Source organism: Pezoporus flaviventris, unplaced genomic scaffold (assembly GCF_033815535.1).
Source record: "Pezoporus flaviventris isolate CSIRO_AGI_PZ_B2104156 unplaced genomic scaffold, CSIRO_AGI_Pfla_v1 ptg000225l, whole genome shotgun sequence".
Lineage (NCBI taxonomy): Eukaryota > Metazoa > Chordata > Aves > Psittaciformes > Psittacidae > Pezoporus > Pezoporus flaviventris.
The window spans coordinates 343,491-366,545 of NW_026892773.1; the positions used below are offsets into that span (position 1 = coordinate 343,491).

A 23,055-nucleotide genomic window follows, 5' to 3' on the forward strand; every position below is an offset into this window, starting at 1 on the left:
CGCAAGGAGGCTGGAGGTCTGCAGACGCCTTGGGCCTGCGTGTCCCCTGGCAAGGGAGCAAGCGCATTCAGCCTGGGCTCCTGGAGCTCAGCTGTGGGGCTGTGTGTGTCAAGAGCTCCCGAAAAGCAGCTAAGCCTGGCTTTGCTGCTGCTGGGGCTGGGAGACTACCATGGCCTGTCTGGCAGAGCTCTGAGCAGGACGGGGAAAGCCGGGTAGCCCAGGCTGGTCTGTGAACAGAAAGGTGCAGAGGCAGGCATTGGATGCAGGCTTGTTTTATTGCAGTGGAGAAAGACACACAAGGCAGAAGTCGGAAGGTTTTCCTTCACGGTTTCTGGAGAGGTGGTCCTTCAAGGTTCTCCCAGCAGGTGGCTGCTTATAGACAAGGAAGTTTCTTGTGGGTTTCTGGTGGATTAATGCATTTGGGCACAGGCAGGAGCAAGGGGGAGGAGAAGTGTCATTGAGAGAAAGAAAGCAAGGTAAGAAAAGTAGGAGGCCTCGGGGTGAGTTGCCCCAGGAACCGTGGAGAGTATGGGGCTGGCTTTAGCAGGAGCCACAGGAGTTCCAGAGCCTCTGGCTGTAGCGGGGCAGAGGCAGAGGGCTGCAGGCGGCAGGAGCGTAGGGTCTGCCAAAGTTGCAGAGGCCCCCCGAGGCCTGAGTGGCCCCGGCACCGTAGAGGCCTCCCAGCCCCAGGTTGCCTCCAAAGGCGGGTGCTCCGGAGGAGCCTACCACGGCTTGCTGGGGGAAGGAGCTGAGGATGGGGCCGGGGAAGGTGACAACCACAGGCGGTGGCTGGATGAAGGCTGAAGAGTCGGGACACTGGCGGGCGCACAGCTCGTTGCAGCTCTCAGCGATGGGCTGGGGGACGGCCACGCCGGTTCTTGGTGGGCACAGGTCGTAGCAAGACATCTTGGTGTGAGAAGAGAGGTGAGCCTGCAATACCAAGCAGGGGTGTCATGAGTGAGGGCTTGATCCTTCCTAGTTAAGAAGCACTGTTCTTCTCATGCTACCCTGCAGATACAGGGGCCAGAGCCACGGCCTTGCCTGCACTGCCCAATGCTTGTCTTTCGCCCGTCCATTCCCCATCTACGCCCTATTCTTCACGCACAGAGTCCACACAATCCCTTCCCCAGAGCCTGTGCTGATCCTGGCTCTGCTTGTCCTCACCAAGCGGCTCCATCCTCCCTCCTGCCACCATCATTTAGGGCTGTCTGCCCCCCCCCCAGCCTGCTCCCCCGATGGCCCCTGTGCCAGAGCTCTCCTGGATAGGGAGAGACTAACCGCACTCAACCACCGGAGGCAGAGCCCCGCAGGCACTCACCTACCCTTTTCCTGAGCAGAGCAAGGCAGGAGCGGTGGATGCCAGTGCTCACCCTGGCCAGGGTTTTATGCCCGGCTGGCGAGGGCGGGGAGCAGCGGCCGCGCTGGGGGCACGTGGCTCATGGTGGCCAATTCGCGGCCTCCTCCCTGCGTGGTGCGGGGCTGTTTTGCTGATGCCGTTTGCTCACCAGCCCCAACCCGCTCTATCAGTTCCAGCAATTACCCTGCTTGGTCGCTTGACAGCTGCCACCTCATGGGTCAGATTGTCCCCACTGGCTTTTCATTATCTGCGTGTGTTAGAGGGCACGCAGCGTGACAAAGGCTGACTGCAAGTGCCATGCGTGCCATGGCTCTTCCTCACGGGCTTGATCTCAGAGTGGCCTCAGGCCTTCATTGCAGAGCCACAGGGCATACGAGGGCGCTGAGCAAGAATTTGCCTTGTCAAGGCCTCCCGCACGCCAGTGACAGTGTGATGTGTTCCCAGCGTCCATTATCTGCAGAAGCGTGAGGTTACGAAATGTCAAATCAAAGGCATTCCTGTGGGGATCTGCCTGCTCAGCACTGTGTATCGCTGCCTGCTAAGAGCAAGGGAGCGGGCTCCCATATGCCTGCAGGCACTGGCCATTGACCTCTGCCAACGTGGGCCAACAAGAGTCCTCATGCTCTTCTTTCCTGAGGTGCGTGGCATAATGAGCACAGATCCCCACTCGGGCCCAAGCATCGGAGGATGTAGCCAGCCCCGACCCAGAAGGTCCTTGACGGAGTTTGGAGATCTTTGGAGGAACACTGCTGTGTGTGGGAGATGTTAGCTCTCATGTAGCCCACAGAGCAGAATGGGGAGGGTAGGAAACCTGGAAGCAGAATGTGCTGTTCTGGCAAGGGGATGCTGACTCAGGGAGGGGCAGGAGTCAGACAGCCCTGTCATCATAGGACAGAAGGTGTTACCAACTCTGCAGATTGGCTCAGACAATGCTGAGCCATGGCAAGGCTGGTATAAAAGCCGTGCCTCTGCCATTCTCTCCCAACCACCACTCTGGTCACCTTCTCCTCGAGGAACAGGGTAGGTCTGTGAGCGCTTGTCCTTCTGGCCCTGTGCACCAACCCCAAGGTCTCCCTCTTGGGAGTTACCCTTTGCTGCTCTCTTACAATCTCTAACTCTTGCAGAGCACCATCCCATCGCACACCAAGATGTCTTGCTACGACCTGTGCCCACCAAGAACCAGCGTGGCCGTTCCCCGGCCCATCGCTGAGAGCTGCAACGAGCTGTGCGCCCGCCAGTGTCCCGACTCTTCCGCCTTCATCCAGCCACCGCCTGTGGTTGTCACCTTCCCCGGCCCCATCCTCAGCTCCTTCCCCCAGCAAGCCGTGGTGGGCTCCTCCGGAGCACCCGCCTTTGGAGGCAACCTGGGGCTGGGAGGCCTCTACGGTGCCGGGGCCACTCAGACCTCGGGGGGTCTCTTCACCTCTGGCAGACCCTACGCTCCTGCCGCCTGCAGCCCTCTGGCTCTGCCCCGCTACAGCCAGAGGCTCTGGAACTCCTGTGGCTCCTGCTAAAGCCAACCCCATACTCTCCAGGGTTCCTGTGGCAACTCACCCCTAGGCCTCCTCCTTTTCTTACCTTGCTTTCCCTCTCTCAATGACACTTCTCCTCCCCCTTGCTCCTGCCTGTGCCCAAATGCATTAATCCACCAGAAACCCACAAGATACTTCCTTGTCTCTAAAGCAGCCTCCTATTGGGAGAACTTTGAAGAATCACCTCTCCAGAAACCCTGAAGGAAAACCTTCCGACTTCTCCCTTATGTGTCTTTCTCCACTGCAATAAAACAATCCTGCAACCAATGCCTGCCTCTGCACCTTTCTGTTCACAGACCAGCCTGGGCTACCAGGCTTTCCCCATCCTGTTCAGGGCTCTGCCAGACAGGCCATGGTAGTCTTCCAGCTCTGCCAGCAGCAAAGCCAGGCTTAGCTGCTTTTCGGGAGCTCTGGACACACACGGCCCCACAGCTGAGCTCCAGGAGCCCAGGCTGAATGCGCTTGCTCCCTTGCAGGGGGACACACAGCCCTAAGGCATCTGCAGACCTCCAGCCTCCTTGCGCATGACTGGCTCTGCACCAGGGACTGGAGGCGCTCCAGGGCAATGTCTGCAGTGACTCCAGCCCTGTGTGCCTCCTTGGCTCTGCTTGATTTGCTGCGGAAGAAAGCAGATGAAAGGCCTTCAGTTCCATTTCCTATCCCTTTTCCTATCCCTTTTCCTTTGCCTATCTATTCTCCACACTCTGGGTCATTTCCTCTGTGTTATTCAACCGCTTCCCTCTTCTACCTCCCCTTACCCTTCTGCTTATTCCCTCTTCTTCTTCCCCTTCCTTCTATTTTCTCCTGCCAGCTCCCAGCACAGACCAGCATGGTTGAGCCAACTTCTTTCCCTGATGCACATACTTAAGCACAAGAATCACAGCTTGATGAGAGTATAAGCATGCTTGGCAAGGAAGGCATCTTGTCATGCTGCTGCCTCTAGCAAGATCACCTGGATCTGGCTGCCCTTAACCATGTCCAGAGGCTATTGTCCATCTCCAAGCACAGAGACTCCATAAGATCCACGACAACCTCTTTCAGTACTTGCTCATCCTCTCCGTGAAAAACTGCCTTGGGAAGTTGACGTTTCCCTGGATCCCATTTCCTGTAGTCCTTGCCCTGGACACCTCTGAAAAGAGCCTAACTCCAGCTGCTCGACAGCTTAACGTCAGACCTGTGTGCACACTGATTAGACCCCAAGAGCATCCTCTGTGCAAACAGTAGGTAGCCCAGCTCTCTCATGCCCTCAATACAGGACAGATTCTCTCTGTCCTGCTGTCATTTACCTGCTTTCATCCCAGCCGCCCACTAAACACCACAGAGCAGTTCGCTCCGAACCTCCCCGCAGGGATGGGGAGAGAATTGGAGGTCTAAAATTGAGAAAACTCATGGGATGAGGGAAAGAAACCTCCACGAGGGAAGCAGACTCGATGGAGGGAAGCAAAGCAAGCAAGGATTTCATTCTAGACTTGCCATTGACAGGAGATATTCTGCCATCTCCAGAAAAGCAGGACTCCCCCACATGTAATATTTGTAGCCCAGGGTGCAGCTGAATCCTTTTGGCTGTGGTATGTTTCTGGATCCTGCTCCAATTGGTGTCCCTACGCACTCCCAGGGCCTTTCCTGGCAAACTGCTCTTCACAACTCATGCCACGTTGCTGGCACAGGGTTTAATACTCTCTCTCGCCAAGTCTCCTCTCTGCAGATGCCTGGAAATGCTGTATTGTTTCTGCAGAGCATTGCGACCTGTTGGAGCTGGTGCCACTCCCAGGCAGTGAAGAGCAGGCACAAGAGCACTGCCTGAGCCTATCTAGATCTCTGCCCTTTCTCCAGCTCCTGCCAGACCCAGCTGGGAGAAGAAGGGAGGGAGACAAAGCTTAGATGCAGGAAAACTTTATTGTGAACAGAGGAGCTGCAAAGACTGTCACTGAACCGGAGGGCAAATCCCAGAGAGGCTGACAACCACTTGTTGGAGGAAACAGAGGCAATGTCTCCAGAGCAGGGCTTCAAGCTTGGCATACTGCCTTGCTGAAGCATTCCAGATCCCCAGGACTTGGTTCATCAGCCCCCTCAGGCCCTTTTACATGCAGATCTTGCCCCAGCTGAGAAGAGAGAGGAAACGGGAGGAGAGCAGAGAGCAGAAGAGGGCAAGGATAAGGGAAGGGCATGCGACACTGGCAGCTACCATGGCCTTGGGTAGGGATGAGGATGGTCAGCACTACTCAGTAGCCCATGCATGCCACCTCACCCCAGAGTGGGCATGGTGGAGTTGACCTGGCTCTAGCAGGATCCTCGGGTGTCCCACAGCCTCTGGCTGTAGTGGGGCAGAGGCAGAGGGCTGCAGGCGGCAGGAGCGTAGGGTCTGCCAAAGGTGCAGAGACCCCCCAAGGCCTGAGTGGCCCCGGCACCATAGAGGCCTCCCAGCCCCAGGTTGCCTCCAAAGGCGGGTGCTCCGGAGGAGCCCACCACGGCTTGCTGGGGGAAGGAGCTGAGGATGGGGCCGGGGAAGGTGACAACCACAGGCGGTGGCTGGATGAAGGCTGAAGAGTCGGGACACTGGCGGGCGCACAGCTCGTTGCAGCTCTCAGCGATGGGCTGGGGGACGGCCACGCCGGTTCTTGGTGGGCACAGGTCGTAGCAAGACATCTTGGTGTGAGAAGAGAGGTGGGGCTGCAACACAAGGCACCAAGTATGGGTATCATGAGCAAGGTACGGATTGCTCCTGGCCAAGCAGCTCTGTGTTCCTCATACTACCCTGGAGCTTGAGGGCCCAGAGCCAATGCCCTGCCTGCACTCCCCGCCACTTCCCTTGGCCTATCCAGCCCCACTCAGCACCCTACTCTCCATACACAGTAGCCACACAGTCCCTTCCCAGAGCCTGTGCAGGGCCTAGCTCTGTGTGTCCTGGCCGTACAGCTCCTTTCTCCCTTTTCCTGCCTTGGCTCAGGGGGCTCTGGCCATCCCAGCCTGCTGCCATCACAGACGATGCTGCCAGAGCTGTCCTGGCCAGGGCGGCCCTCACCAGCCTTGGCCACAGGAGGCAGAGCCCCGCAGGAACTCTCTTACCCTTTTCCTGAGCAGAGCAAGGCAGGAGCGGTGGATGCCAGCGCTCATCCCGGCCAGGGCTTTTATGCCTGGACAGTGAGGGTGGGGAGCAGCGGCCACGCTGGGGGCCCGTGGCTCATGGCTGCTGATCCTTTCCTCCTCCCTGCGCGGCGCGGGGCTCTTTTGCTGATGCCAGTTCTTTGACAATCCCAACCCGCTCTATCAGCTCCAGCAATTACCCTGCTTGGTCGCTTGACAGCTGCCACCTCATGGGTCAAATTGTCCCCACTGGCTTTTCATTATCTCCATGTGTAAGAGGGCATGCAGCATGACAAAGGCTGACTGCAAGTGCCCTGCCTTCCATGGCTTTCCTCACAGTCTTGATCTCAAGGCAGCCTCAAGCATCCCTTGCAGAGCCAGAGGGAAGACCAGGGTCCTGGCCAGGGCAAGAATTTGCCTTGCCAAAACTCCCACAAGGCAACGACAGCGTAGTGTGCTCTCAGTGTCCATTATCTTCAGATTCGTGAGATCACAAATCAAAGGCACTCGTGCAGGGCACTGCCTCCTCTGCATTGTTCATCCCTTGCCGGACCAAGCGAGCTGGCTTTCATGTGCCTGCAGGCATTGGCCATTGATCTCTGCTACTCTGGGCCAGCAACAAGCTTCATGGTCTTCTTTCCTGAAGTAAATGGTGTAAGAAGCACAGGTCCACAGGCGGGCCCAAGCGGCAAAAGATGTGACCAGCCCTGCCTCAGAACTGAGAGGTCCTTGAGGGTGTTTGGAGATCTTTTGAGGAACATTGTTGTGGGGGGGAGATGTCAGCTGTCATGTAGCCCATGAAGAATGGAGAAGGAAAGAGTCCTGGAAGCAGAATGTGCTGTGCTGGCAAGGGGATGCTGACTCAGGGAGGGGCAGGAGTCAGACAGCCCCGTCATCAGGGACAGGAAGGTGGCTCCACCCCTGCAGGTTGGCCCAGGGGGTGCTGAGCCATGGTAAGGCCGGTATAAAAGCTGTGTCTCTGCCAGTCTCTCCCAACCACCACTCTGGTCGCCTTCTCCTCGAAGGAACAAGGTAAGTCTGTGAGTGCTTTTCCTCGTAGCTCCCTACTCCAGCCCTGGTCTCTCCGTCTTGTGTACTCCCCCTTCTTTTCTCTTCCAACTCCTGTCTTCTTGCAGAGCACCATCCCATCGCACACCAAGATGTCTTGCTACGACCTGTGCCCACCAAGAACCGGCGTGGCCGTTCCCCAGCCCATCGCTGAGAGCTGCAACGAGCTGTGCGCCCGCCAGTGTCCCGACTCTTCAGCCTTCATCCAGCCACCGCCTGTGGTTGTCACCTTCCCCGGCCCCATCCTCAGCTCCTTCCCCCAGCAAGCCGTGGTGGGCTCCTCCGGAGCACCCGCCTTTGGAGGCAACCTGGGGCTGGGAGGCCTCTACGGTGCCGGGGCCACTCAGGCCTCAGGGGGCCTCTGCACCTTTGGCAGACCCTACGCTCCTGCCGCCTGCAGCCCTCTGCCTCTGCCCCGCTACAGCCAGAAGCTGTGGGACACCCGTGGCTCCTGCTAGAGCCAGGCCATGCCCACCAGTATCTCTGCAGGAGTGACACGGCTGGCACAAGGCACTGAGGAGCAATGAGCATTCCCATCCCCATCCAAGGCCTTGATACCTAGGGCAGGAACTGTGCATAAAGGTCCTGTGATGCTGACGGGTCAAGTCCTGGGAATCTGGAATGCCACAGGAAGGGGTATGCAGTGCCAGAAGTCATTCTTTTGAGAAAATGCCTCTGTTTCCCCAAAGACGTGGCAGCCAGTCTCTCTGGGATTTGCCCACTGGTTCTGTGACAGTCTCTCCTGCGCCTCTGGGCACAATAAAGTTATCCTGCATCCAAGCTTTGTCTCCCTTCCTTCTTCTCCCAGTTGTAGGGATTTAGGGCACAGGTTAGGTGACGGTGGGTGGTGGTGGGACCCGGAGCATGTAGGCAGGATGGAGAAAAGTGTTTGGTGGGGCTTGAAGGACCGGTGAAATGGAAGGGATCAGAATAGGCTCTGGCAGTGCTCCTGTGCCTGCTCTTCTCCCTGAGAGCTGCAGCTGTTCCAACAGGCCCCCAGTGCTCTGCATCTGCTCAGAGGAGGCTGGCAAGAGTGAGTATTAACCCCCATGCCAGGTACATTGGCAGTGGGTTGTGAAGTGCAGTTTGTCAAGAAAGGCCCTGGGGTGCTGGGAACCCCCAAGCAGGAGCCGGAAGCATGCTCTTGCCAAGGGCATTCGCTGCATCCTGGGCTGCAACAGTTACATGTGAAGGATTCCTGCTTTCCTGGAGATGGTCAAAAATGGTTGCCCATGACAAGTCCGCAATCAGTCCCTTGGTTTCCTTTGCTTGCCTCCATGGCATTTGCTTCCCTTTTTGGAGATGTCTTTCTCTCATAGAATCATCATAGAATAATTAGGGTTGTGAAAGACATCAAGATTATCTAGTTCCAACCCCTCTGCCATGGGCAGGGACACCTCACAGTAAACCAGGTCTCCCAAGGCTCTGTCCAACCTGGTCTTGAGTACTGCCAGGGATGGAGCATTCACAGTTTCCTTGGGCAAGCCATTCCAGTGCCTCACAACTCACTGTAAAGAGCTTCTGCCTTATATCTTATGTTCCCTTGTTTAAGCTTGTCCTATCACTACAGTCCCTAAGGAAGAGTCCCTCCTCAGCACCCTTATAGGCCCTCTTCAGATGCTATGCCCTCAGGCTGCTATGAGTTCTCCACGCAGCCTTCTCTTATCCAGGCTGGACAGCCCCAACATTCACAGCCTGTCTTCATATGGGAGGTGATCCAGCCCCTGATCATCCTCATGGCCCTCCTCTGGACTTGCTCCAACAGCTCTGTGTCCTTTTTATGTTGAGGACACCAGAACTGCACACAATACTCCAAGTGAGGTTTCACGAGAGCAGAGCAGAGGGGCAGGATCACCTCCTTCGACCTGCTGGTCACGCTCCTTTTAATGCAGCCCAGGATATGGTTGGCTTTCTGATCTGCGAGCACACACTACCAGCTCATGCTTCTCATCTACCAGCACCCCCAAGTCCTTCTCCACAGGACTGTTCTGAATCTCTTGTCTGCCCAGCTGCTTTTGTGGCTGCCTTACCCAGGTGTAGGACCTTGCACTTGGCTTGGTTGAACTTCATGAGGTTGGCATTGGCCATCTCACAAGTGTGTCAAGGTCCCTTTGGATGGTATCTCTTCCCTCCAGCATATCAACTGAACCACACTGCTTGGTGTCATCTGTAAACTTGCTGACAGCACACTCAATCCCACTGTCCATAGGGTCAACAAAGATGTTGAACAAGATCAGTCCCAACACTGATCCCTGAAGGACACTGCTTGTTACTGTTTTCTAACTGGACATTGAGCTGTTGACCACAATTCTTTGTGAGCAGCCATCCAGCCAGTTCATAATCCACAGAGTGGTCCATCTATCAAATTGATGTCTCTCCAATTTAGAAACAAAGATGTCGTATGGGAAGGTGTCAAACGCTTTGCACAAGTGCAGGTAGATGACGTCAACTGCTCTGACCCTGTCCCATCAGTTCTGTAGCCTCATCATAGAAGGCCACCAAATTGGTCAGACAGGATTTCCCCTTAGTGAACCCATGTTGGATGTCACCAAGCACCTTGTTGTTTTCCATGTGCCTTAGCATGCTTTCCAGGAGAATCTGCTCCAATATTTTGCCAGGCACAGAGGTGACACTGCCCAGTCTGCAGTTCCCTGGGTCATCCATCTTTCCCCTTCTTGAAAATGGGGGTTATATAACCCCTTTTCCGGTCTTCCGGAACTTCACCTGACTGCCATTATTTTTCAAATATGATGGATAGTGGCTCAGCAACTTCATTCATCCTGCAAGTTTCCTTACTTTTATTCCTCCAGTTCTCTCCTCATCCTAGTGGGGAATTTGTGAGTGAGCTGCTTCTTGTGTTTAGTGGCCAGCTGGAGTTAAAGCTGGCAGGACAGGGAGAATCTGTCTTGTGGTGAGGGGATCAGAGAGCTGGGACTACTCCTGGTGCAGAGGATGCTCAGGGGGCCCCATAAATGTACACACGTCTGAAGGGAAGGTCTTGAGAAGATGTAACCAGGCTCTCTTCTGAGGTGTCAGTGCCAGGCCTAGAGAGAATGGGATCCAGGGAAACAGAGGAGGCTCATTCTTAACATCCCAAGCCCCTTTTTGCAGGGTAAGGTTGAGCAAGCACTGACACCTCTGGGCCTGGGGGCTTGTGAAGTCTCTGCCCTTGTAGAGGCACAAATGCCCCTTGGACATGGTGCTGGGCACATGGCTCTCAGTGACCCAGCTTGAGAGAACAGCATGAAAAGATGCTGTCCCTGCAAAAGGCTGGTCCCATTGTTACCAGGCTGTGATTCCTGTGATTTTGTGTGTGTGACAGGGAGCAAAGCGGCAACGAGCGTATAGTTCTGTACAGGGGGTTAACATGGGAGAAAGAGAAGGAAGGAAAAGTGGAAGGAGACAAAGAAGAGAAGCAGAAGTAGAAGAAGAGGGAAACGGGAGAATAAGGAAGAAGGAATAGGAAAGAAGAAGAAAGGAAGACTGAAGGCAATGGTTTAGGGAAGCCATGCTCAAATGCTAGGAGGCTGGAGGTCTGCCAATGCCCTTCGGCTGCATGTCCTGCTGGCAACAGAGTAAGAGCCTTTACCCTGGGCCCATGGAGCACAGCAGTGGGGCCGTGTGTGTCCAGAGCTGCTCAGGCTGTGGGGTGTCCCAAAGGCAGCTCAGCGTGGTTGTGCTGCTGGGGCTGGGACACTGCCGTGGCCCGGCAGGCACAGCCCGCATCAGCACCAGGCTGGACAGTAACAGAAAGGTGCAGAGACAGGCATTGGATGCAGGCTTGTTTTATTGAACTGGAAAATGACACATAAGACAGGGGCAGGCAGATTTTCCTTCTGAGCTCAAAGAAAGGTGTTACTTCAGGCTTCTCCCAGGTGGTGACTGCCTTAGAATCAGGAAGTTCCCTGAGGGACACAAGTGAAAACATGCATTTGGGCATAAGAGGGGGCAAGAAGAAGTGTCATGGAAGGAGGGAAAGCAGGGGAAATAAGAGAGGAGGCCTAAGGGTGAGGTGTCCCAAGGACTCTCAAGTCGCCGGGGCTGGCTCTAGCAGGAGGCACAGGAGTTCCACAGCCTCTGGCTGTAGCGGGGTAGAGCCAGAGGGCTGCAGGCGGCAGGAGCATAGGGTCGGCCAGAGGTGCAGAGGCCCCCTGAGGCCTGAGTGGCCCTGACACCGTAGAGGCCTCCCAGCCCCAGGTTGCCTCCAAAGGCGGGTGCTCCGGAGGAGCCCACCACGGCTTGCTGGGGGAAGGAGCTGAGGATGGGGCCGGGGAAGGTGACAACCACAGGCGGTGGCTGGATGAAGGCGGAAGAGTCGGGACACTGGCGGGCGCACAGCTCATTGCAGCTCTCAGCGATGGGCTGGGGGACGGCCACGCTGGTTCTTGGTGGGCACAGGTCGTAGCAAGACATCTTGGTGTGAGAGAGCTGAGCCTGCAATACAGCGCATCAAGGATTGGTGTCATGAGTGAGGGCCAAAACCCCCCCACTGATGCGAGTCCTTTTCCTAAACCTGTAATGAGGCTGGAGGTATGACAGCCACTGCATATCCTGCATTGCCCATTACTTTCCATGAACACTCCCTCAGCACCCTACTCTCCACAAATAGAGGAAAACCAACCCCTTCCCCAGAGCCTGTGCTGATGCTGGCTCTGAGTATGCTCCCAAAGCAGCTCCTTTTTCCATCCTCCTAACTTGGCTCAGGGCACTCTGGCCATCCCAGCCTGCTCCCTGGAATGTCACTGTGCCAGAGCTCTCCTGGATAGGGAGTCCCTCACCGGACTCAACCACCGGAGGCAGAGCCCCACAGGCACTCACCTACCCTTTTCCTGAGCAGAGCAATGCAGGAGCGGTGGATGCCAGTGCTTACCCTGGCCAGGGTTTTATGCCCGGCTGGCGAGGGCGGGGAGCAGCGGCCGCGCTGGGGGCACGTGGCTCATGGCGGCCAATTCGCGGCCTCCTCCCTGCGTGGTGCGGGGCTGTTTTGCTGATGCCGTTTGCTCACCAGCCCCAACCCGCTCTATCAGCTCCAGCAATTACCCTGCTTGGTCGCTTGACAGCTGCCACCTCATGGGTCAGATTGTCCCCACTGGCTTTTCATTATCTCCGTGTGTTAGAGGGCACGCAGCGTGACAAAGGCTGACTGCAAGTGCCATGCGTGCCATGGCTCTTCCTCACGGGCTTGGCCTCAGAGTGGCCTCAGGCCTTCATTGCAGAGCCACAGGGCATACGAGGGCGCTGAGCAAGAATTTGCCTTGTCCAGGCCTCCCGCACGCCAGTGACAGTGTGATGTGTTCCCAGCGTCCATTATCTGCAGAAGCGTGAGGTTACGAAATGTCAAATCAAAGGCATTCCTGTGGGGATCTGCCTGCTCAGCACTGCGTATCGCTGCCTGCTAAGAGCAAGGGAGCGGGCTCCCATATGCCTTCAGGCACTGGCTATTGACCTCTACCAATCTGGGCCAACGAGAGTCCTCATGCTCTTCTTTCCTGAGGTGCGTGGCATAAAGAGCACAGATCCCCACTCGGGCCCAAGCATCGGAGGACGTGGCCAGCCCCGACCCAGAAGGTCCTTGACGGAGTTTGGAGATCTTTGGAGGAACACTGCTGTGTGTGGGAGATGTTAGCTCTCATGTAGCCCACAGAGCAGAATGGGGAGGGAAGGAAACCTGGAAGCAGAATGTGCTGTTCTGGCAAGGGGATGCTGACTCAGGGAGGGGCAGGAGCCAGACAGCCCTGTCATCATAGGACACAAGGTGTTACCAACTCTGCAGATTGGCCCAGGCAATGCTGAGCCATGGCAAGGCTGGTATAAAAGCCGTGCCTCTGCCAGTCTCTCCCAACCACCACTCTGGTCACCGTCTCCTCGAGGAACAGGGTAGGTCTGTGAGCGCTTGTCCTTCTGGCCCTGTGCACCAACCCCAAGGTCTCCCTCTTGGGAGTTACCCTTTGCTGCTCTCTTACAATCTCTAACTCTTGCAGAGCACCATCCCATCGCACACCAAGATGTCTTGCTACGACCTGTGCCCACCAAGAACCAGCGTGGCCGTTCCCCGGCCCATCGCTGAGAGCTGCAACGAGCTGTGCGCCCGCCAGTGTCCCGACTCTTCAGCCTTCATCCAGCCACCGCCTGTGGTTGTCACCTTCCCCGGCCCCATCCTCAGCTCCTTCCCCCAGCAAGCCGTGGTGGGCTCCTCCGGAGCACCCGCCTTTGGAGGCAACCTGGGGCTGGGAGGCCTCTACGGTGCCGGGGCCACTCAGACCTCGGGGGGTCTCTTCACCTTTGGCAGACCCTACGCTCCTGCCGCCTGCAGCCCTCTGCCTCTGCCCCGCTACACCCAGAGGCTCTGGAACTCCTGTGGCTCCTGCTAAAGCCAACCCCATACTCTCCAGGGTTCCTGTGGCAACTCACCCCTAGGCCTCCTCCTTTTCTTACCTTGCTTTCCCTCTCTCAATGACACTTCTCCTCCCCCTTGCTCCTGCCTGTGCCCAAATGCATTAATCCACCAGAAACCCACAAGATACTTCCTTGTCTCTAAAGCAGCCTCCTATTGGGAGAACTTTGAAGAATCACCTCTCCAGAAACCCTGAAGGAAAACCTTCCGACTTCTCCCTTATGTGTCTTTCTCCACTGCAATAAAACAATCCTGCAACCAATGCCTGCCTCTGCACCTTTCTGTTCACAGACCAGCCTGGGCTACCAGGCTTTCCCCATCCTGTTCAGGGCTCTGCCAGACAGGCCATGGTAGTCTTCCAGCTCTGCCAGCAGCAAAGCCAGGCTTAGCTGCTTTTCGGGAGCTCTGGACACACACGGCCCCACAGCTGAGCTCCAGGAGCCCAGGCTGAATGCGCTTGCTCCCTTGCAGGGGGACACACAGCCCTAAGGCATCTGCAGACCTCCAGCCTCCTTGCGCATGACTGGCTCTGCACCAGGGACTGGAGGCGCTCCAGGGCAATGTCTGCAGTGACTCCAGCCCTGTGTGCCTCCTTGGCTCTGCTTGATTTGCTGCGGAAGAAAGCAGATGAAAGGCCTTCAGTTCCATTTCCTATCCCTTTTCCTATCCCTTTTCCTTTGCCTATCTATTCTCCACACTCTGGGTCATTTCCTCTGTGTTATTCAACCGCTTCCCTCTTCTACCTCCCCTTACCCTTCTGCTTATTCCCTCTTCTTCTTCCCCTTCCTTCTATTTTCTCCTGCCAGCTCCCAGCACAGACCAGCATGGTTGAGCCAACTTCTTTCCCTGATGCACATACTTAAGCACAAGAATCACAGCTTGATGAGAGTATAAGCATGCTTGGCAAGGAAGGCATCTTGTCATGCTGCTGCCTCTAGCAAGATCACCTGGATCTGGCTGCCCTTAACCATGTCCAGAGGCTATTGTCCATCTCCAAGCACAGAGACTCCATAAGATCCACGACAACCTCTTTCAGTACTTGCTCATCCTCTCCGTGAAAAACTGCCTTGGGAAGTTGACGTTTCCCTGGATCCCATTTCCTGTAGTCCTTGCCCTGGACACCTCTGAAAAGAGCCTGACTCCAGCTGCTCGACAGCTTAACGTCAGACCTGTGTGCACACTGATTAGACCCCAAGAGCATCCTCTGTGCAAACAGTAGGTAGCCCAGCTCTCTCATGCCCTCAATACAGGACAGATTCTCTCTGTCCTGCTGTCATTTACCTGCTTTCATCCCAGCCGCCCACTAAACACCACAGAGCAGCTCGCTCCGAACCTCCCCGCAGGGATGGGGAGAGAATTGGAGGTCTAAAATTGAGAAAACTCATGGGATGAGGGAAAGAAACATCCACGAGGGAAGCAGACTCGATGGAGGGAAGCAAAGCAAGCAAGGATTTCATTCTAGACTTGCCATTGACAGGAGATATTCAGCCATCTCCAGAAAAGCAGGACTCCCCCACATGTAATATTTGTAGCCCAGGGTGCAGCTGAATCCTTTTGGCTGTGGTATGTTTCTGGATCCTGCTCCAATTGGTGTCCCTACGCACTCCCAGGGCCTTTCCTGGCAAACTGCTCTTCACAACTCATGCCACGTTGCTGGCACAGGGTTTAATACTCTCTCTCGCCAAGTCTCCTCTCTGCAGATGCCTGGAAATGCTGTATTGTTTCTGCAGAGCATTGCGACCTGTTGGAGCTGGTGCCACTCCCAGGCAGTGAAGAGCAGGCACAAGAGCACTGCCTGAGCCTATCTAGATCTCTGCCCTTTCTCCAGCTCCTGCCAGACCCAGCTGGGAGAAGAAGGGAGGGAGACAAAGCTTAGATGCAGGAAAACTTTATTGTGAACAGAGGAGCTGCAAAGACTGTCACTGAACCGGAGGGCAAATCCCAGAGAGGCTGACAACCACTTGTTGGAGGAAACAGAGGCAATGTCTCCAGAGCAGGGCTTCAAGCTTGGCATACTGCCTTGCTGAAGCATTCCAGATCCCCAGGACTTGGTTCATCAGCCCCCTCAGGCCCTTTTACATGCAGATCTTGCCCCAGCTGAGAAGAGAGAGGAAACGGGAGGAGAGCAGAGAGCAGAAGAGGGCAAGGATAAGGGAAGGGCATGCGACACTGGCAGCTACCATGGCCTTGGGTAGGGATGAGGATGGTCAGCACTACTCAGTAGCCCATGCATGCCACCTCACCCCAGAGTGGGCATGGTGGAGTTGACCTGGCTCTAGCAGGATCCTCGGGTGTCCCACAGCCTCTGGCTGTAGTGGGGCAGAGGCAGAGGGCTGCAGGCGGCAGGAGCGTAGGGTCTGCCAAAGGTGCAGAGACCCCCCAAGGCCTGAGTGGCCCCGGCACCATAGAGGCCTCCCAGCCCCAGGTTGCCTCCAAAGGCGGGTGCTCCGGAGGAGCCCACCACGGCTTGCTGGGGGAAGGAGCTGAGGATGGGGCCGGGGAAGGTGACAACCACAGGCGGTGGCTGGATGAAGGCTGAAGAGTCGGGACACTGGCGGGCGCACAGCTCGTTGCAGCTCTCAGCGATGGGCTGGGGGACGGCCACGCCGGTTCTTGGTGGGCACAGGTCGTAGCAAGACATCTTGGTGTGAGAAGAGAGGTGGGGCTGCAACACAAGGCACCAAGTATGGGTATCATGAGCAAGGTACGGATTGCTCCTGGCCAAGCAGCTCTGTGTTCCTCATACTACCCTGGAGCTTGAGGGCCCAGAGCCAATGCCCTGCCTGCACTCCCCGCCACTTCCCTTGGCCTATCCAGCCCCACTCAGCACCCTACTCTCCATACACAGTAGCCACACAGTCCCTTCCCAGAGCCTGTGCAGGGCCTAGCTCTGTGTGTCCTGGCCGTACAGCTCCTTTCTCCCTTTTCCTGCCTTGGCTCAGGGGGCTCTGGCCATCCCAGCCTGCTGCCATCACAGACGATGCTGCCAGAGCTGTCCTGGCCAGGGCGGCCCTCACCAGCCTTGGCCACAGGAGGCAGAGCCCCGCAGGAACTCTCTTACCCTTTTCCTGAGCAGAGCAAGGCAGGAGCGGTGGATGCCAGCGCTCATCCCGGCCAGGGCTTTTATGCCTGGACAGTGAGGGTGGGGAGCAGCGGCCACGCTGGGGGCCCGTGGCTCATGGCTGCTGATCCTTTCCTCCTCCCTGCGCGGCGCGGGGCTCTTTTGCTGATGCCAGTTCTTTGACAATCCCAACCCGCTCTATCAGCTCCAGCAATTACCCTGCTTGGTCGCTTGACAGCTGCCACCTCATGGGTCAAATTGTCCCCACTGGCTTTTCATTATCTCCATGTGTAAGAGGGCATGCAGCATGACAAAGGCTGACTGCAAGTGCCCTGCCTTCCATGGCTTTCCTCACAGTCTTGATCTCAAGGCAGCCTCAAGCATCCCTTGCAGAGCCAGAGGGAAGACCAGGGTCCTGGCCAGGGCAAGAATTTGCCTTGCCAAAACTCCCACAAGGCAACGACAGCGTAGTGTGCTCTCAGTGTCCATTATCTTCAGATTCGTGAGATCACAAATCAAAGGCACTCGTGCAGGGCACTGCCTCCTCTGCATTGTTCATCCCTTGCCGGACCAAGCGAGCTGGCTTTCATGTGCCTGCAGGCATTGGCCATTGATCTCTGCTACTCTGGGCCAGCAACAAGCTTCATGGTCTTCTTTCCTGAAGTAAATGGTGTAAGAAGCACAGGTCCACAGGCGGGCCCAAGCGGCAAAAGATGTGACCAGCCCTGCCTCAGAACTGAGAGGTCCTTGAGGGTGTTTGGAGATCTTTTGAGGAACATTGTTGTGGGGGGGAGATGTCAGCTGTCATGTAGCCCATGAAGAATGGAGAAGGAAAGAGTCCTGGAAGCAGAATGTGCTGTGCTGGCAAGGGGATGCTGACTCAGGGAGGGGCAGGAGTCAGACAGCCCCGTCATCAGGGACAGGAAGGTGGCTCCACCCCTGCAGGTTGGCCCAGGGGGTGCTGAGCCATGGTAAGGCCGGTATAAAAGCTGTGTCTCTGCCAGTCTCTCCCAACCACCACTCTGGTCGCCTTCTCCTCGAAGGAACAGGGTAAGTCTGTGAGTGCTTTTCCTCGTAGCTCCCTACTCCAGCCCTGGTCTCTCCGTCTTGTGTACTCCCCCTTCTTTTCTCTTCCAACTCCTGTCTTCTTGCAGAGCACCATCCCATCGCACACCAAGATGTCTTGCTACGACCTGTGCCCACCAAGAACCGGCGTGGCCGTTCCCCAGCCCATCGCTGAGAGCTGCAATGAGCTGTGCGCCCGCCAGTGTCCCGACTCTTCAGCCTTCATCCAGCCACCGCCTGTGGTTGTCACCTTCCCCGGCCCCATCCTCAGCTCCTTCCCCCAGCAAGCCGTGGTGGGCTCCTCCGGAGCACCCGCCTTTGGAGGCAACCTGGGGCTGGGAGGCCTCTACGGTGCCGGGGCCACTCAGGCCTCAGGGGGCCTCTGCACCTTTGGCAGACCCTACGCTCCTGCCGCCTGCAGCCCTCTGGCTCTGCCCCGATACAGCCAGAAGCTGTGGGACACCCGTGGCTCCTGCTAGAGCCAGGCCATGCCCACCAGTATCTCTGCAGGAGTGACACGGCTGGCACAAGGCACTGAGGAGCAATGAGCATTCCCATCCCCATCCAAGGCCTTGATACCTAGGGCAGGAACTGTGCATAAAGGTCCTGTGATGCTGACGGGTCAAGTCCTGGGAATCTGGAATGCCACAGGAAGGGGTATGCAGTGCCAGAAGTCATTCTTTTGAGAAAATGCCTCTGTTTCCCCAAAGACGTGGCAGCCAGTCTCTCTGGGATTTGCCCACTGGTTCTGTGACAGTCTCTCCTGCGCCTCTGGGCACAATAAAGTTATCCTGCATCCAAGCTTTGTCTCCCTTCCTTCTTCTCCCAGTTGTAGGGATTTAGGGCACAGGTTAGGTGACGGTGGGTGGTGGTGGGACCCGGAGCATGTAGGCAGGATGGAGAAAAGTGTTTGGTGGGGCTTGAAGGACCGGTGAAATGGAAGGGATCAGAATAGGCTCTGGCAGTGCTCCTGTGCCTGCTCTTCTCCCTGAGAGCTGCAGCTGTTCCAACAGGCCCCCAGTGCTCTGCATCTGCTCAGAGGAGGCTGGCAAGAGTGAGTATTAACCCCCATGCCAGGTACATTGGCAGTGGGTTGTGAAGTGCAGTTTGTCAAGAAAGGCCCTGGGGTGCTGGGAACCCCCAAGCAGGAGCCGGAAGCATGCTCTTGCCAAGGGCATTCGCTGCATCCTGGGCTGCAACAGTTACATGTGAAGGATTCCTGCTTTCCTGGAGATGGTCAAAAATGGTTGCCCATGACAAGTCCGCAATCAGTCCCTTGGTTTCCTTTGCTTGCCTCCATGGCATTTGCTTCCCTTTTTGGAGATGTCTTTCTCTCATAGAATCATCATAGAATAATTAGGGTTGTGAAAGACATCAAGATTATCTAGTTCCAACCCCTCTGCCATGGGCAGGGACACCTCACAGTAAACCAGGTCTCCCAAGGCTCTGTCCAACCTGGTCTTGAGTACTGCCAGGGATGGAGCATTCACAGTTTCCTTGGGCAAGCCATTCCAGTGCCTCACAACTCACTGTAAAGAGCTTCTGCCTTATATCTTATGTTCCCTTGTTTAAGCTTGTCCTATCACTACAGTCCCTAAGGAAGAGTCCCTCCTCAGCACCCTTATAGGCCCTCTTCAGATGCTATGCCCTCAGGCTGCTATGAGTTCTCCACGCAGCCTTCTCTTATCCAGGCTGGACAGCCCCAACATTCACAGCCTGTCTTCATATGGGAGGTGATCCAGCCCCTGATCATCCTCATGGCCCTCCTCTGGACTTGCTCCAACAGCTCTGTGTCCTTTTTATGTTGAGGACACCAGAACTGCACACAATACTCCAAGTGAGGTTTCACGAGAGCAGAGCAGAGGGGCAGGATCACCTCCTTCGACCTGCTGGTCACGCTCCTTTTAATGCAGCCCAGGATATGGTTGGCTTTCTGATCTGCGAGCACACACTACCAGCTCATGCTTCTCATCTACCAGCACCCCCAAGTCCTTCTCCACAGGACTGTTCTGAATCTCTTGTCTGCCCAGCTGCTTTTGTGGCTGCCTTACCCAGGTGTAGGACCTTGCACTTGGCTTGGTTGAACTTCATGAGGTTGGCATTGGCCATCTCACAAGTGTGTCAAGGTCCCTTTGGATGGTATCTCTTCCCTCCAGCATATCAACTGAACCACACTGCTTGGTGTCATCTGTAAACTTGCTGACAGCACACTCAATCCCACTGTCCATATGGCCAACAAAGATGTTGAACAAGATCAGTCCCAACACTGATCCCTGAAGGACACTGCTTGTTACTGTTTTCTAACTGGACATTGAGCTGTTGACCACAATTCTTTGTGAGCAGCCATCCAGCCAGTTCATAATCCACAGAGTGGTCCATCTATCAAATTGATGTCTCTCCAATTTAGAAACAAAGATGTCGTATGGGAAGGTGTCAAACGCTTTGCACAAGTGCAGGTAGATGACGTCAACTGCTCTGACCCTGTCCCATCAGTTCTGTAGCCTCATCATAGAAGGCCACCAAATTGGTCAGACAGGATTTCCCCTTAGTGAACCCATGTTGGATGTCACCAAGCACCTTGTTGTTTTCCATGTGCCTTAGCATGCTTTCCAGGAGAATCTGCTCCAATATTTTGCCAGGCACAGAGGTGACACTGCCCAGTCTGCAGTTCCCTGGGTCATCCATCTTTCCCCTTCTTGAAAATGGGGGTTATATAACCCCTTTTCCGGTCTTCCGGAACTTCACCTGACTGCCATTATTTTTCAAATATGATGGATAGTGGCTCAGCAACTTCATTCATCCTGCAAGTTTCCTTACTTTTATTCCTCCAGTTCTCTCCTCATCCTAGTGGGGAATTTGTGAGTGAGCTGCTTCTTGTGTTTAGTGGCCAGCTGGAGTTAAAGCTGGCAGGACAGGGAGAATCTGTCTTGTGGTGAGGGGATCAGAGAGCTGGGACTACTCCTGGTGCAGAGGATGCTCAGGGGGCCCCATAAATGTACACACGTCTGAAGGGAAGGTCTTGAGAAGATGTAACCAGGCTCTCTTCTGAGGTGTCAGTGCCAGGCCTAGAGAGAATGGGATCCAGGGAAACAGAGGAGGCTCATTCTTAACATCCCAAGCCCCTTTTTGCAGGGTAAGGTTGAGCAAGCACTGACACCTCTGGGCCTGGGGGCTTGTGAAGTCTCTGCCCTTGTAGAGGCACAAATGCCCCTTGGACATGGTGCTGGGCACATGGCTCTCAGTGACCCAGCTTGAGAGAACAGCATGAAAAGATGCTGTCCCTGCAAAAGGCTGGTCCCATTGTTACCAGGCTGTGATTCCTGTGATTTTGTGTGTGTGACAGGGAGCAAAGCGGCAACGAGCGTATAGTTCTGTACAGGGGGTTAACATGGGAGAAAGAGAAGGAAGGAAAAGTGGAAGGAGACAAAGAAGAGAAGCAGAAGTAGAAGAAGAGGGAAACGGGAGAATAAGGAAGAAGGAATAGGAAAGAAGAAGAAAGGAAGACTGAAGGCAATGGTTTAGGGAAGCCATGCTCAAATGCTAGGAGGCTGGAGGTCTGCCAATGCCCTTCGGCTGCATGTCCTGCTGGCAACAGAGTAAGAGCCTTTACCCTGGGCCCATGGAGCACAGCAGTGGGGCCGTGTGTGTCCAGAGCTGCTCAGGCTGTGGGGTGTCCCAAAGGCACCTCAGCGTGGTTGTGCTGCTGGGGCTGGGACACTGCCGTGGCCCGGCAGGCACAGCCCGCATCAGCACCAGGCTGGACAGTAACAGAAAGGTGCAGAGACAGGCATTGGATGCAGGCTTGTTTTATTGAACTGGAAAATGACACATAAGACAGGGGCAGGCAGATTTTCCTTCTGAGCTCAAAGAAAGGTGTTACTTCAGGCTTCTCCCAGGTGGTGACTGCCTTAGAATCAGGAAGTTCCCTGAGGGACACAAGTGAAAACATGCATTTGGGCATAAGAGGGGGCAAGAAGAAGTGTCATGGAAGGAGGGAAAGCAGGGGAAATAAGAGAGGAGGCCTAAGGGTGAGGTGTCCCAAGGACTCTCAAGTCGCCGGGGCTGGCTCTAGCAGGAGGCACAGGAGTTCCACAGCCTCTGGCTGTAGCGGGGTAGAGCCAGAGGGCTGCAGGCGGCAGGAGCATAGGGTCGGCCAGAGGTGCAGAGGCCCCCTGAGGCCTGAGTGGCCCTGACACCGTAGAGGCCTCCCAGCCCCAGGTTGCCTCCAAAGGCGGGTGCTCCGGAGGAGCCCACCACGGCTTGCTGGGGGAAGGAGCTGAGGATGGGGCCGGGGAAGGTGACAACCACAGGCGGTGGCTGGATGAAGGCGGAAGAGTCGGGACACTGGCGGGCGCACAGCTCGTTGCAGCTCTCAGCGATGGGCTGGGGGACGGCCACGCTGGTTCTTGGTGGGCACAGGTCGTAGCAAGACATCTTGGTGTGAGAAGAGAGCTGAGCCTGCAATACAGCGCATCAAGGATTGGTGTCATGAGTGAGGGCCAAAACCCCCCCACTGATGCGAGTCCTTTTCCTAAACCTGTAATGAGGCTGGAGGTATGACAGCCACTGCATATCCTGCATTGCCCATTACTTTCCATGAACACTCCCTCAGCACCCTACTCTCCACAAATAGAGGAAAACCAACCCCTTCCCCAGAGCCTGTGCTGATGCTGGCTCTGAGTATGCTCCCAAAGCAGCTCCTTTTTCCATCCTCCTAACTTGGCTCAGGGCACTCTGGCCATCCCAGCCTGCTCCCTGGAATGTCACTGTGCCAGAGCTCTCCTGGATAGGGAGTCCCTCACCGGACTCAACCACCGGAGGCAGAGCCCCACAGGCACTCACCTACCCTTTTCCTGAGCAGAGCAAGGCAGGAGCGGTGGATGCCAGTGCTTACCCTGGCCAGGGTTTTATGCCTGGCTGGCGAGGGCGGGGAGCAGCGGCCGCGCTGGGGGCACGTGGCTCATGGCGGCCAATTCGCGGCCTCCTCCCTGCGTGGTGCGGGGCTGTTTTGCTGATGCCGTTTGCTCACCAGCCCCAACCCGCTCTATCAGCTCCAGCAATTACCCTGCTTGGTCGCTTGACAGCTGCCACCTCATGGGTCAGATTGTCCCCACTGGCTTTTCATTATCTGCGTGTGTTAGAGGGCACGCAGCGTGACAAAGGCTGACTGCAAGTGCCATGCGTGCCATGGCTCTTCCTCACGGGCTTGGCCTCAGAGTGGCCTCAGGCCTTCATTGCAGAGCCACAGGGCATACGAGGGCGCTGAGCAAGAATTTGCCTTGTTAAGGCCTCCCGCACGCCAGTGACAGTGTGATGTGTTCCCAGCGTCCATTATCCGCAGAAGCGTGAGGTTACGAAATGTCAAATCAAAGGCATTCCTGTTGGGATCTGCCTGCTCAGCACTGCGTATCGCTGCCTGCTAAGAGCAAGGGAGCGGGCTCCCATATGCCTGCAGGCACTGGCTATTGACCTCTACAAATCTGGGCCAACGAGA

The 23,055-nt window shown here is 56.0% G+C and overlaps 9 protein-coding genes across 9 annotated transcripts; 4 read left to right on the forward strand and 5 right to left on the reverse strand.

Moving 5' to 3' along the window:
- Window positions 1-540: 540 nt before the first annotated feature.
- On the reverse strand, window positions 541-1,364 carry LOC133262830 (scale keratin-like). The gene is made up of 2 exons (XM_061442323.1): window positions 1,323-1,364; window positions 541-930 (listed from the first exon to the last, which is right to left on the reverse strand). Exon 2 carries the CDS (start codon window positions 904-906, stop codon window positions 541-543), a length of 366 nt encoding a protein of 121 aa, XP_061298307.1. The 5' UTR covers window positions 907-930; window positions 1,323-1,364.
- A 1,132-nt stretch (window positions 1,365-2,496) lies between these two features.
- Window positions 2,497-2,871, forward strand: LOC133262955 (scale keratin-like). Its single transcript, XM_061442466.1, has one exon. It carries the CDS (start codon window positions 2,506-2,508, stop codon window positions 2,869-2,871), a length of 366 nt encoding a protein of 121 aa, XP_061298450.1. The 5' UTR covers window positions 2,497-2,505.
- A 2,298-nt stretch (window positions 2,872-5,169) lies between these two features.
- Window positions 5,170-5,541, reverse strand: LOC133262960 (scale keratin-like). The gene has a single exon (XM_061442472.1). The coding sequence runs from the start codon at window positions 5,533-5,535 to the stop codon at window positions 5,170-5,172; it is 366 nt and encodes a 121-aa protein (XP_061298456.1). The 5' UTR covers window positions 5,536-5,541.
- A 1,573-nt stretch (window positions 5,542-7,114) lies between these two features.
- On the forward strand, window positions 7,115-7,499 carry LOC133262935 (scale keratin-like). Its single transcript, XM_061442445.1, has one exon. It carries the CDS (start codon window positions 7,134-7,136, stop codon window positions 7,497-7,499), a length of 366 nt encoding a protein of 121 aa, XP_061298429.1. The 5' UTR covers window positions 7,115-7,133.
- A 3,589-nt stretch (window positions 7,500-11,088) lies between these two features.
- LOC133262962 (scale keratin-like) lies at window positions 11,089-11,905 on the reverse strand. Its single transcript, XM_061442474.1, has 2 exons — window positions 11,864-11,905; window positions 11,089-11,475 (listed from the first exon to the last, which is right to left on the reverse strand). Exon 2 carries the CDS (start codon window positions 11,452-11,454, stop codon window positions 11,089-11,091), a length of 366 nt encoding a protein of 121 aa, XP_061298458.1. The 5' UTR covers window positions 11,455-11,475; window positions 11,864-11,905.
- Window positions 11,906-13,037: 1,132 nt separating this feature from the next.
- LOC133262944 (scale keratin-like) lies at window positions 13,038-13,412 on the forward strand. The gene has a single exon (XM_061442453.1). The coding sequence runs from the start codon at window positions 13,047-13,049 to the stop codon at window positions 13,410-13,412; it is 366 nt and encodes a 121-aa protein (XP_061298437.1). The 5' UTR covers window positions 13,038-13,046.
- A 2,298-nt stretch (window positions 13,413-15,710) lies between these two features.
- Window positions 15,711-16,082, reverse strand: LOC133262959 (scale keratin-like). The gene has a single exon (XM_061442471.1). The coding sequence runs from the start codon at window positions 16,074-16,076 to the stop codon at window positions 15,711-15,713; it is 366 nt and encodes a 121-aa protein (XP_061298455.1). The 5' UTR covers window positions 16,077-16,082.
- Window positions 16,083-17,665: 1,583 nt separating this feature from the next.
- On the forward strand, window positions 17,666-18,040 carry LOC133262937 (scale keratin-like). Its single transcript, XM_061442447.1, has one exon. It carries the CDS (start codon window positions 17,675-17,677, stop codon window positions 18,038-18,040), a length of 366 nt encoding a protein of 121 aa, XP_061298431.1. The 5' UTR covers window positions 17,666-17,674.
- Window positions 18,041-21,629: 3,589 nt separating this feature from the next.
- LOC133262836 (scale keratin-like) lies at window positions 21,630-21,995 on the reverse strand. The gene has a single exon (XM_061442328.1). It carries the CDS (start codon window positions 21,993-21,995, stop codon window positions 21,630-21,632), a length of 366 nt encoding a protein of 121 aa, XP_061298312.1.
- Window positions 21,996-23,055: the final 1,060 nt, after the last annotated feature.